General features: G+C 40.7%; 1 protein-coding gene across 2 annotated transcripts in view; it reads left to right on the top strand.

The window, feature by feature from the left end:
- LOC113640328 (nuclear factor of activated T-cells, cytoplasmic 1-like) overlaps positions 1-13835 on the top strand; it is a 62008-nt gene that overhangs the window by 33875 nt on the left and 14298 nt on the right. For both annotated transcript variants that reach the window (XM_027142777.2, XM_027142778.2), the window contains exon 9: positions 7624-8232. In XM_027142777.2, the coding sequence (XP_026998578.1) occupies positions 7624-8232 (609 nt within the window). The remainder of the gene's footprint in view (positions 1-7623; positions 8233-13835) is intronic.

Genomic DNA, 13835 nt, shown 5'->3' on the forward strand with positions numbered 1-13835 from the left:
GGGATTTCCTTTCTTGAAGCAGAACATTCCGGAAAACACAACTCAACGCATTTTTTTGTAGACAGCACACATTTCAAGAATACACTGAGTAACGTCAAGAAGGTTCTAGCATTATTTTTTCATTTTTATTTATTTATTGTTTCATTTTGGGTTGTTTTTTTCAAGGGGGGGAGCAAATATGTGTGTGTGTGTGTGTGTGTGTGTGTGTGTGTGTGTGTGTGTGTGTGTGTGTGTGTGTGTGTATGACGGTGAAAATGAGAGAGAAGCCTAACAAAGCTTGTCATCACTTCCTGCTGTGCTCGTGTGAATTGCTCCTGCTACCACTTCAAGCACAATTGTGGTTGTTGATGTTTCTCATAAAGAAAATCTCACGCACGCTATGGTGTCGGGCCTAAAAAAAAGAAAAAAGAACACACAACACACACACACATACACATACACACACATGAAAGTGACTGAGTGTGAAAACCGCCTCTAAAATTAGCTGCAGATTCTTTAAAAAGCGGAAGGACGACACAAACAGGCTGCGGTCTGTGGGAGGTATTGAAAATAACCATCACTTTCCATTCATCTGACGTACTATACGTCCTGTAAACACAAAATCAAATGCATGGCGACGTGTTAACGGATCCAAACATGAAAAATTGACGCTATTCTGATGAAGACCAGGAGCTTATTATTACTCACAAGCTCAGTTTTTATGTTAATCTCCAGACTGATGTCTGTGTTAAGCTACACGTTGCACTTTCATTAAATTTGTTATTAATGGTGCTTGCAAAACAACTTGCATACTGAGATATGGTTCTTCCGGGACAAAACTTTGGCGCGTAACTTGTCCCGCAGCTTTTGTCCTAGACCCATGAATGAGGTGTCAAATTGACCGGCTCATTGAGGAGAGGCGTGCTATGACTTTTATAAGCGATCGGAATTCCGGAATTCCCGGTACGGAAGCTCAAATTTGGCTTTTTTCCTCCATAGACTTCCATTATAAATTTTGGAGGTTTCGGCAAGTTTTCGAGCGATTTACACCAAACTCGACCAGCTCCTTTAGGACCTTACTCCGGACAAAGTTTTATTTTAGTAGCAACTTTTGTCCAAAAGTATTGGCACCCCACCGGGTATTCACTTGATGTCACGTGTAGACCCGCCCCCAAAATAAGCGAAATCATAAAGTTAGCGCAACATGGACATGTCATATATCAAAACACTCAGCACGATGAAGGGAACTTGCCACCTGCAAGCACCATTCACATTTTCTTCAGGAAATGTACATTGTAGTTATTATTATTATTATTATTATTATTATTATTATTATTCAAATTGCACCATAAAATTTAAGAAACTAGCTAACACGCCTTAACCTGAGTTACTAGGTTTTTAGCCAATGCTGTGACTATTAACCAAGTTTCCACAGACGTTCAGCTGTGATTTGACTCCAACTTGTACTATTCCTAGTCATGCAAGAGTCTGATTACGCTAACCTTGCAGTAACCTTAGCACAAGATTTACTGGATGAAATCATAGAATAGAATAGAATTTTTGTCACATAAATTACAGCACAGTGAAATTCTTTATTCAGATATGTCATCTTGGGAGGTTGGGGTCAGAGCACAGGTTCAGTCAAGATACAGCACCACTGCAGCAGAGAGGGTTAAGGGCCTTGCTCAAGGGCCCAACAGTAGCAGCTTGGCAGTACTTGGTATTGAACCCAGATATTTATAACTCCAAAGGTTAAATTAGAGATAACAAAAGGGCAATCCTGAACTGTAAACCAGGCAAAAAGACAAGCTCAAAATCCCAGGAAACCCAACATTATGATATACTATAATATTCAATTTAACTTAATTCAATTTTATTTCTATAGCACTTTTAATAATGGAAGTAATGCTAATGGACATTGTCTCAAAGCAGCTTTACAGAACATAAGAAATCTAGGACAAAAAGTTCAATAATAATATTAGACTTCTATTTGAATGTGTTTGTATTTGTCCCTAATGAACAAGCCTAAGGTGACTGTGGTGAGGAAAAAACTCCCTTAGATGGAAGAGGAAGAAACCTTGACAGAAACCAGACTCAAAAGTGAACCTCGTCCTCATTTGGGTGACACTGGTGGGTGTGATTATAAACTGTTATAAACACCAGAGAGTGTTATTATGAATAATGTCCCAGTCTGACAATTGTGTATTGATTCTGAGGTTCTTGTCCTCAAAGACCACATGCAGTTGACATCTTAACATTCTTATCGAATGTCCAAAATCTTCCTGAAGTGGAAACTTGGGCTACAGACAAATTCAGAAAAATAAAGCTCAGATTTAACATCATGCCCAATAGGACAACATGTCTTTATCCAGAGTTAGGAATAAGAGGAGAAAAATACCGGACACTTTGGATAAGAACAATAATCTATCTTCAGACATGAGAAATAATTACACATGGAATACACGGATAACGGATCAAACACAAGGCAAGGATGAAGACAATACAACGTTACAAACGTTACTACTTTACATACAGTATAGCGTTATATATTCTCATGAGCTATCAAACAGGATTTCCTGCCCAAGCACCTTCTCGAGCTTACAGTTGAGTGCAAAATGTTTTGCATCCTCCCCTCCACCCCCGGATTTTTTAAGGTAAAAAAAGAGGCTTGATTTTATATATTATCTTATGCTTATTCATTTGTTAATCTAGGGGTAAAGTCACGAATCAGTTCAATTTTCCTGGAATAGTGAATACATTTAGATGCAGAATACTTTCAGCTTCATGAATCAAATAAAGCTAGTGTAATATTTCCAGGGTTAATGTTAACATCACGTTTTATTGATATAATCCTAAGAGACTAAGGGATTTCCCCTTGCTAATTTATGAAGAAGACTGAAAAACATACTGTGAAAAAGGAAAACACGGTTTGTTCCATCTATCAGGATTAACGCTTTTAACCTGTTTTTTTTTCTTTTCTTCTACCTGCTACCTGTTCCATTTAACATTCAACGTGTGTGTGTGTGTGTGTGTGTGTGTGTGTGTGTGTGTGTGTGTGTGTGTGTGTGTGTGTGTGTGTGTGTGTGTGTGTGTGTGTGTGTGTGTGCAATGAATTATATCTATTCTCACTCGTTGCTATATGTAGAAGTATATTTTCTCACCTCATTTAGCATAAAATATGTTTTTTATTAGGTGGGATAATAGCTGGCAGTTTCTATATAATGGGTTTCATACATTTTATTTTATTTTATTATTGTCTAGAATGATATAAAAATGAAATACAGGAGAGATAAATTCAACGCTGTAAAACTCTCACTTATGCGGATGAAAGAAGTATTAGGAATGTGGGTTTGTGTGTGTGTGTGTGTGTGTGTGTGTGTGTGTGTGTGTGTGTGTGTGTGTGTGTGTGTGTGCTCGCTTTTCTCGCTCCCGACGTGAGCGTCACTTTTCCAGTCGCACTTCCAACAACTCTCTCGTGTGCAAAGTCGTGACGCAGCGTCTTGTTCACGTCTTCCAAATAAGAGACATTCTCACCAACCACATAAAACAGAGGCAAAAAAGAAAGGCTGGAACAGAGGAAAGCCCACTTTAGCCGTCGCTTCTCGGAATCCCTCTTATTTTTGCAAGCACAACAAAGATTCCTTCACAATATCGAGTTCTATTAATAACCAGAACGGCGGCAGCCTCTTCAGCTCAAGTCGTGTTTAGTAGAAGGGTGGTGTTTAATAGAAGGGCGGTGTGTTTTAGCCTTTATGTTTTATTCCTTTCAAAATGACTTTATAAGTAGCGACTGTAAATGGAGCAATATTGTAAAAAAAATAATAATAAAATAAATAAATAAATAAATAATTAAAAGTAAACTGACGTTTATTACTCAGCTATAAATCACAGAGATGATGTTGAGGTCATTTGGAGAGGAAAAGAATGGTTTTGTGCAGCCCTGGAGAAGACTGAAAAGTCTAGAAATGTGTAGAAATTTAGAAAAATTGAAGAATTGAGATGAATTTGTCAGTTGCATACGGTATGTTCACGGATCATAGTTTTTTTTATATATATATATAGTAATGTTTAAATTAAATGATACATTTCTCAGAAATATTTTTGTAGTTTTTAGAAAATTATTTTAGAGAATATTATTTAGAAAAAAGTATAATAAATAAGTCTGTGTGCGGGTGTGTGTGTGTGTGTGTGTGTGTGTGTGTGTGTGTGTGTGTGTGTGTGTGTGTGTGTGTGTGTGTGTGTGAGATTTTTAATAGTTTTCTGACTTTCTGACTCAAATTTGAACGAGGAAAAAAAATAGTATGTAAGAAACAGGGAAACAATATAATTTTTATTCTTTTATGCACACACACACACACACACACACACACACACACACACACACACACACACACACACACTCACACACACACATATATATTTGAATCTATATATTGCTAAATACCTGAAGTGAGTATGCAAAAACTAATAGGAAATTAAAATTGTTTACTATTTTTTAAATAAGCACATTTATTTAACTATCAAATGAAATGACTACGGACAACAATGGGACGTCTATAAGCGCAAACAGAACACAAGAGTTAAAATGAAGCACACGACATGTCAGTGGAAGCTTGTTGACCTCTTGCTGTGCAGGCCTTTAGATGTTTCAGCCAGTTGTGGCTTTGTCCAGCAACCAAAACATGACTAAGCACCATAAAACCAACTCTCTGTGTGTGGCATAACACCCACAACACACAGCGTGTCCATTTTCCAAGACCAACTGACTGTCTCATACGTACAGTGTCTACTCTGTGTATTTACAAAGGACAGATGCAGGACAGACGTTTCTCTTACAGACGCCGTGCAAAAGTTTTTTCAGAGACGTCTCCTTTATTTCACCTTGATGATCTTCATAAATCGAGACGTTCTGTCCTCGAAGAGCCGGGAAAAGTAGCAGTCCAAGTTTAGGGACTGATAGTTTGCCAGTTTTGAGGGAACATGCTGTTTGTCGTGATTGTGTGGAACTGGAACTAGCGCTGGCAGGGCAGGAGCTGGCACGGTTTTGAGCCGGTGACAGACACAACCAACTGGTCCATATTGGCCACCAGATTGCACCTGCCAGGGGGCTTGTAATTATGACTAGGCTCTCGTGACGTAATTAAGAGTCACCTGTGTCACACGGAGACTCCTTCATCCTTCCCTTCTGTCTAAAACTGCTAAACTGTGAGACTGCAGAAGAGCCTGGGTTGTTATTTTAGGTGTAAACTGATAGACAGACCTGCGAGTATTTTAGACGCTTCATACTCTATTCGTTTTATCATTCTTATCTAAAAATAATAGGACGTCTTACCCAGGAACATAAATTAAATGCTTCTTAGAAGTTTCATTTAGTAAATAACTTGTTTGACTTTGCTAAATCATGCTAAAATTTTGGCTTAGTGGGTAGCACGTTCGCCTCACACCTCCAGGGTCGGGGTTTGATTCCCGCCTCCGCCTTGTGTGTACAACAGCACACTTAATCATCTTATACCAAAGCATATTGTCAATGATTATAATTAAAGAATGACAAATTATAGTTACTTTTAAATGTTGAGGAATTAATTAAATATTACTTCCTAAAATATGACTTACGCTATAACAGCTCAAACAAAGCAGTGACACTGGACACTCCTTCCAAAAAAAAAAAACAACTATACATGGTACAATGACATTTTGAGAAAGGCAATAAATCACGGAATGTTATAGAAAATCAATTAACCCCCTCTAGTCAATCAGATTTGAGCATGCAAAGTATTTAGGTACAAAGTATCTGTACAACGTATTTGGCTTTTGTGTAAGTAATACTGTGATTGTAATATTCCTGTCCAAAATTGTTGCTGACATTTTAAAAAAACAAAAAGGACTGGACATTTCGTTTCTAACACATTTCACACCGATCCTCAGAAGCACTGCTGGAGTCCCTCTGTACTCACTGCTCTCAGGAGAAAAGTCACACGTTGTAAACATCCACGTCAGGCCCGATGTCTTTAATAGAAGCAAGATAGAGATTACATAGAGATTCTAGAGAGAAAGATAGACAGGGGGTATGATGCTATGAATAAAAACGTCTCAAACTAATCTTAGACAGCTGGAAGAAGAAATACATGAAGATGTAAGTCTAATGAGAGGAAAATAGATCTTTACCTCTGCTTTAGTTTTGTTCATGTGTAGATTGAATTATTAATATGGCTTAGATGTTTACGTTTTCCCTTAAAAAGATTAAGGTTTGACTTAGACCAGATTTGTTTTGAAGTCCCGGTTTAGACTTAAGTGCCAGTTTTTTAATCAAGACCAGATATTGATTAGCTTAGCTTTTCATTGCAGGACAAAAATCCACACCAATCCAACAGAAATTAACATGGACATTTTGGCATTACATTTTAACTACAGAGTATTGCATGCTTTTGAATCACCTGTCCATCATAATAAAAAATAAATAAATAAAACATATTTATCCCAAGGTGACTTAAGGCAAAGAGTCTCACTCCAAATGCACCAAACAACAGCCAGGCCAGGGCTGGTAGGTGTAGTCTCTAGAGGAAGTGCTTAGGGAGAGCCAGAAATCATGGGAGCAGCTGACTCGCACCAGGCTGGGTGTCCGGGGACACCCACAGCACTCCCACGCCACTTAGAGCAGACAGCAATGACGTAAATCCGTGGAGCGCTAGGGATCGCTGGTGTGAAAGATCCATTTCGTTAAAAAAAACTAACAACCTAGAAACAAGATCCGAAATCGGACAGGAATCTCGTTTGGGTTCATTAGAGATGTGTCTAGCCAAGTTGATTTAGAGTGCTTGTAGGTTTTCTCCAATTGTAACATTTACATGTTTGGTGCTGTACGTTTGGTGGAAATAAATCAACAAGTCAATAAGTAACAATGTTAATCGATCAGTAATTTGCAGCATAAATAGATTTCTGAGGTATTGGGTTGAAGTTTTCTAGTGAAGAAGGTTGTCAATTTCATTTTTCCCTCAATGAAACTGTTATTTTTTGTGTACGTAGTGGATAGAAATGTAGAATATGTCTACCTAGAAACCATAACTATGCAAGATAATTAGAAATAATTGTCTGTATTTAAGTGACTCAGTGTACTGTGGAAACAAATGATGGGTTGTCTGAATTGAGGTGGATTGTTCAGTGGACTTCCTTCAGTTTTCTTTCCCCTAAGCCTCCGCAACCACATGCTGAGCGGACTCACTCAACCAGTTCTAAGTACCTAATCACAAATAAATCATTTTCATTCCCATTTTTTTGTCCTTTAGGACAACATTTGGTTACCCAATGTGGAGCCCATGGGATATAAAGCTCCTGCAGCAGCTTGCTCTCTTTCAATATACTTTCTAATAGCACATTAGAGCTGGAAACCAGTCCAAAGAGAATTTCAATATTAGAGCCAGCTGTGAAGCTATCCCTGATGACTCATTGTTTCTTCTTTTCTGTTTTGTGTCCTGTGGTAAAATAGCAGAGTTCTCCAGCTCTTATTCTGAACAGTTGATTTGGTTTAAGAGGGTATCCTTTTCACATTCGCCATCTTTCCTACTTACTCACATCTATGGTTTTTCCTTTAGCAACTTACTGTCCACGGTCTTGCTCACTTTGCCCGTCCCCCCCTTTCTCTTGCAGTTCCGATGATAAAGACAGAGCCGGCTGATGACTATGAGTCCCGGATGTCCATACATGCAAATGCCTACTTCGGCCAGCAGAGACTACCTACCATGATGCCTTTGGATGAGCCTGAGCCCTGCATGGTGGCCAGCTATGCCCCCTGTGCGTCTCGCCCCACCCCCATGCTATACTCTTCCCCCAGTTCTAGCCCTAAGCTTCATGACCTGTCACCTGCACCCTTTCCTAAGTGCCTGAGCAACAGCCCTACACACTCTGCCATACCTGGAGGTATGGCATCCATGCAGGATCCTTCCACTCACCATGGGCTGGCCTTACCCAGCTCCCCTGACCCTGCCTCCCTCGCAATTCACCACCCTCAGGGTAGTCCACACCTTGGCAGCCCCTCATACCACCCTCTCTACCCCAACAGTAGTCCATCCTCCTCTCCTACTTCCCATCCCTCAACACCTGGGGCTGCAGCTGAAAGCCCTTATCTGGCCACCTTTGGCTCCACCCAGCCAAGAGGAAGCCCACCCACCCTGTTAGCAGATGATCACGACTCCCCTGCATTGCCTGTTACCATCAAACAAGAACCACAGGAGCTTGACCAAATGTATCTGGATGATGGTAGGTTATGAAACCATAATTTTTCTATCATAAATTTAATCTAGGAACAATTCTAATAGTTTAGCATTGTTAGTCAGCCAAAATTGAAGGCCTGCAAAATACAGTAGGACATCACATTTTTGCGAAGTGGTAAACATACAAATGGGTTAAGACTAAAAAGCAGACCCAAACACCAAATGTTTGGGTTGGTGTGGTTAACCTGTTTGGGTTTACCTAGTGGTAGAAGAAAGTCACATATCCTCATATATAATAGTGGAAATGTTTACTTCACATATCCCAGAGTTATAAGTAGCGGTAAGTTGACTGAACTTGTCTTGAATCTCCAGTTTGAGAAGTATCAAATTTGGTTCAGCAAAGCAGTATTCTCTTAAGATTACAGATGTGGACAGATACAGTCATACAGTACAGAGCTACTACTGTACATTTGGGGGCATTTTTTGAATTGCAGGGTTTAGTAGCAGGGTCTGAGGCTAGGATAACTAAAAACTACGACCAATTTCGGATTGTGCTGAAGTCTTCAGAGTGTTCTTTGCCTCCTAGTTTGGCTCATTTATCTTGTCAAAACCTTTCCCAACTGTCTCCTATCAGTTGTGTTTTTCTCTTTCCCATCTTCTACTGTACTTGTCAAGAGTTTGCAGAATCACATAGTTTGTATCCCATTTGAATTCTACTCAAGTGCTTAAATATTCTTATATCTTGTTGAGCTCAATCTGGTGATCAAACTGGGATAAGATAGAAATCCCAAGTTCTGGGCATGTGGAGTGTTGTATTTGGGGCATTTGTTGTTTACTGTGTTCATAGTCATTCCTATAGTGTGCCATATTAAAACCTGTTACACATTGTTTATTTGGGCTCCACCAGCTGCAGGTGGATAGACACGTGTATGTGCGTAGATAGGGGAGTTACGAATACACCCGTTAACGTGACAGCAGTAAATTAGCACAGTGGGATTTCAAACAATCTGTCCAAACACGCCAGGGTCAGGGGTCTGGTTGGGAGCGGCGAGAGAAAACACAGGCACACGCGCCGTGAGCCCAGACTGTTGACACGAGCTCTAATGAAGGAAGCAAAACAATGGGTAGGGGTTTCCTGAGGCCATCTATTTTTTTCCAGAATTGGATTCGTGGCCCCTTGTTTTCCCCCAGCCTCCCCGTGGAGCCCTCCAGCTCTGAGTTGGCGTCATCAAGGGAGCTTGGGGGGCCTTGGGGTGCCCCCTGGCACCTTGCCAGTCAGTGCACAGGGGGCCATTGGATGTTTGGCCATGAGATCTCCCACCTTTTCTCTCATAATTACCTCACATCTTTGCAACACCCACCACCAACACCACCACCCCCACCACCACCCCCACGCGGTCACTTGCAGCTACTGGCGTAATAAATATGAGACCATTTAATTTGAACCAGAATGGGAGCATAAGCACACATCATTTATTTGTACATCTGCTTTGGGCTTAGATCATTTATAGAACTTTTTTTTTTTTACTTCATAAACTTCATACAAAAATGTTTCAAAATTTGACTTAGTGTTAAAGCCAAAGAGCTTTTATTGCTGAAAATGTCAAGCAACGGAACGATTTTTTGTTAAATTCATCATTACACTCAAATTGACATTATGTCGGCACTGCTTGCGTTTGAGTTATTAGACTTGTACCAATAAAAGAATGATAATGGTGGATTTATGGCCCCTTAATATGCTTCACAAGCCATCTCTGACTTAAAGAACAAGTATACCAGATAAAAAATCGAAAAAGCTAAAAAGCAACATTGCTGATTTTCCAGAACCATAATATTGGTTTATATGGTTATTCAAGTGGTTCCAGTACTAGTCATTAACAAGAGTCCTAATAGTGAAAGAAGCGATAGGAAGCTTAGATGTGGCTTTTTGGCTTGTGTGTGAGTGTGTGAGTGTGTGAGTGTGTGTGTGTGTGTGTGTGTGTGTGTGTGTACGTGTGTGTTTGTGTGTGTGTCTGGCTGTATGGGTGGGGGGTATTTAAGGGCTGAACAGAAATTGAGTTAGAACGTAGCCTTCACTAAATCTGTCATCACCACATCCTCAGCTCATAAATAAACAACACAGAGGGAGCCGAGGTCATCTATTTGTCATCAGCCCTGTTAATGACTTCAAACATGGTCAGATGTGACATTTTGAACGTCATGTCAATTCACACTCAGCTAGAAATTATCATCTGTCTGTGTCCAGCTAGAGTTTATTATCTGTTGGTGTCAGGCAGATCCGTGCTCTTATTCTTTATGTGGCAGGAAAGAAAAAAAAATCGAATAACCTCACGAATATCGAGTATAACTTCATCACATATAAAGTCCATAATGCCAAAGGACATATTTATTCATATGTTGTGAACTATGGTAGTATTAAGCGAATGGAGCTGAAACTTTAGCTCACTTCAGTGCACTATGAAAGCTCGTTATTGGATCGTTTTACCTAGCAGCTGCCCCGCAAGTCGGCACAATGTGAAAGTATTCCGGATTTCACTTTAAAAAAAAAAAAAGCCATAACCTCATTTTCTGTATTTCACCCTGTACCTCATCCTCGGTCACTTTAGCTTTCGTGCCTCCAAATGCATTCGGCCTGTGATTACACTCACATTAAGTGAGCTGCAGGAAAGCATATCGATTGGCTAGGGAGCCTCCAGATCTCGTCTCATTAAAAAAAAAGAAAAAAAAAGAAAGAAAAAAGCTAGATCAGAGCCGCCATCTTGCGTGCACTAATGCTTGAATAAGCATCTGTGGTCAGCTGCTGGAGTCCCGGTAAGTGTGCGGTGGTAACTGCATCCTCTGAAGGAATCTGCACAGTCTCCCTCTCTTTCAAACAAGCCGAGAAATGAAATAAACAACGCTGGTGCAGTCGAGCAGACCAACACTCTGAAGCCCTCCTTTAGCCAGGCTCATTAGACATCTTGGAGAGTGAGCCCCTAAGAAATTAGTCTACTTCTCAACAGCTGGATATGAGTCTAGTAAGGAACCCTGAGGTTTTGTGTGTGTAAAGCCTTTTCAAATTGCCCAGCACTCAGCACTGTTGCTAACTACACAAGAGGACATGATGTTCAGGAGTATAAGTACACGTTATCATCACCGCTCTCCATTTTCACTAGCTGAACTCTTGCTGGGTTCAGCACTTTGCCATGCCAAACGCGGTAGCTTCTTTGCTGAAAGGATCCAAATAAACAACTTCTTATCCACTCAAGTGTTGAAGGCTGGTAGGTCCATCGCCAAGACACTGAGGACACAGGGAACATTTTTCACTGCTACTTGAAATCAAAAACATACTTCTTTTTTTCACAGCGTCTCTGTCTCCCCCTTTTCTTCTTCTTTTTTTTTGTTGCTGTGTCTAGCGCTTGCGTAATCCAGCCTGCGGTCTCCAAACTGGGCAGCGTCCAATAACAGTTATAGTTGGGTCATTCCCTTTCATATTCACAGTGGTTTACAATGAATATGGCACAAGATGTTAAAAAATACACATGGCATTTTGGGGAAGCATTTGAAAAACAGGGGTGTGGGATTTGCTTCAGGCAACTAATTAAGCAATGAAAGCCTGGACTCGATGCATGGTGGGACTGGGGTGATATCATATGTGTTCTAATGTGAGTTAAGTCAGTATCTAGCAGTGTTAACATTTTAGATCTTTCTAAGTGGGTGGCTAATGATTTTGGATGTGTAAGTCTCATTTGGTTTATCAGGACCTGATTAGGTTTCAGTCACGTGAGCAGGACTAATCAGTGCGACAGATTCAGTCCAGCTGCGCTCCTGAACATCCCGAACTGTACTGTATGCATATAAGCCGTAAGGTCGGCAAAGAAGCTCGTCATCTGAAAACTTCTCAGTTTTGGTTGCAACTAAATCATTTAGCTATATGTAAAGTATTATGAAGTACGGTTACTTCTATCGCCGTCATCAGTTTGTCGCATTTTGTCACACTGATGATGGTGGATAATGATTATGAGAGTGATATGAGCATTAAAGTGAATTGTGTAAGTGGAGTTTGCATGTTCTCCTCGTGCCTCGGGGGTTTCCTCCGGGTACTCCGGTTTCTTCCCCCGGTCCAAAGACATGCATGGTAGGTTGATTGGCATCTCTGGAAAAATTGTCCGTAGTGTGTGATTGCGTGCGTGAATGAGAGTGTGTGTGTGCCCTGCGATGGGTTGGCACTCCGTCCAGGGTGTATCCTGCCTCGATGCCCGATGACGCCTGAGATAGGCACAGGCTCCCCGTGACCCGAGGTAGTTCGGATAAGCGGTAGAAAGTGAGTGGGATGAGTGAGAGTGAATTTTGATCTTAGGTCAAACTCAGATTTGTGTCACTTCAACCTGGAAATGTTTTTGAAATACTTTGTTTCTTTAACTTTTTTTTTAACACTCAATGACCATCATGAATTTCTATTAATACACTTGAAGAAATACTTTTTCATACTTTTAAATACTTCTCCACACTCCGTCCTCATCTCCTCTTCTTTTACTCTCTTCTAATGGAGCAAGGGTCTTAAATTACAGAGGATCCCTGTGACCCCCCCCCCTTTCCTCCCTCCCCGATTTGTGGCTTCCCTCATGGAAACTTTGACGCGTGCTGGCAGCAAGCCCAGAGCAGCAGGACTCCACTCGAACCTCTAATGATGATTGAGAGTGCGTCCGGCCCGTGCTGAAATTGCTGAGTCGCTAACGCTGTAGCATAGCCCACATTGGGTTGAGGTTGAGTTTTGCATTAAAGAGGTGGAGGTCACAAACATTTTGGGAATAGCAGGGTCTAGAGCGTCTTCAGGGAGCTCGAGAACACTGCTTGAGGCTATCTCGGCTTTTACTGCATTCAAACTTTGACCTCTGTGGCTTGGTGTAAGAAGGCGGAGTTAATCGAAAAAGAATTGGGGCTTTTCTAGTGAAGTGCCCTCAGTTTTTATCGATAGGTAAAACATAGTGGTGGTGGTGGTGGTTTTCTTCATTATTCATTAGCAGAGAGGACACGCTTCGGGTTTTTGTTACGTTTACGGATTACGAATCTAGAAGATGAGTGAACCACTGGGAACCTACGTTATTCTTTCCAACAATTACCAAAGACCTAAACAGTGGCCGCAAAGGGCTTTGGGGTTGGTTAGATGGCTAGGAAGGCAACCAGACTGTCAAATACTGCACTATTTGGGATTTGTTGCCATGATTTCAGCCATTGGAAATTTAAATCCAATCCAATAAACATATGAACCCAGTAGTGCTTTAAGTTAAATTTCCTCAAACGTCTGCTTTTGTTATTATCGGCTACAGACAAACACTCCACAATTTATGACCTGATTCATTTCTGCTTTACTAACGTCCATGTCCGAGACAGGAAATGAAACAAATACACTCCTTCACAGCCTTTTTATAGCATAACACTTGGGTAAATATGGAAATAATCATCCTGAAAAGCAGATGTCAGTGCACAGTAACTGTTTAGATGATTGAAGGTTAGCGTGTCATAAGGAGCTTCCAGACTTTGCAGTAGTTTAATTGAATTTGCTTTATTGACTGATCGATTTAGATAATCAGACATCCAGTCTGCTCCATCTACACCACAGCACGTATTAATCAGATGCACTGGGCTCCGAATGTCTGGGTCCTGCAT

Source organism: Tachysurus fulvidraco, chromosome 22, assembly GCF_022655615.1.
Source record: "Tachysurus fulvidraco isolate hzauxx_2018 chromosome 22, HZAU_PFXX_2.0, whole genome shotgun sequence".
Classification (NCBI taxonomy): domain Eukaryota; kingdom Metazoa; phylum Chordata; class Actinopteri; order Siluriformes; family Bagridae; genus Tachysurus; species Tachysurus fulvidraco.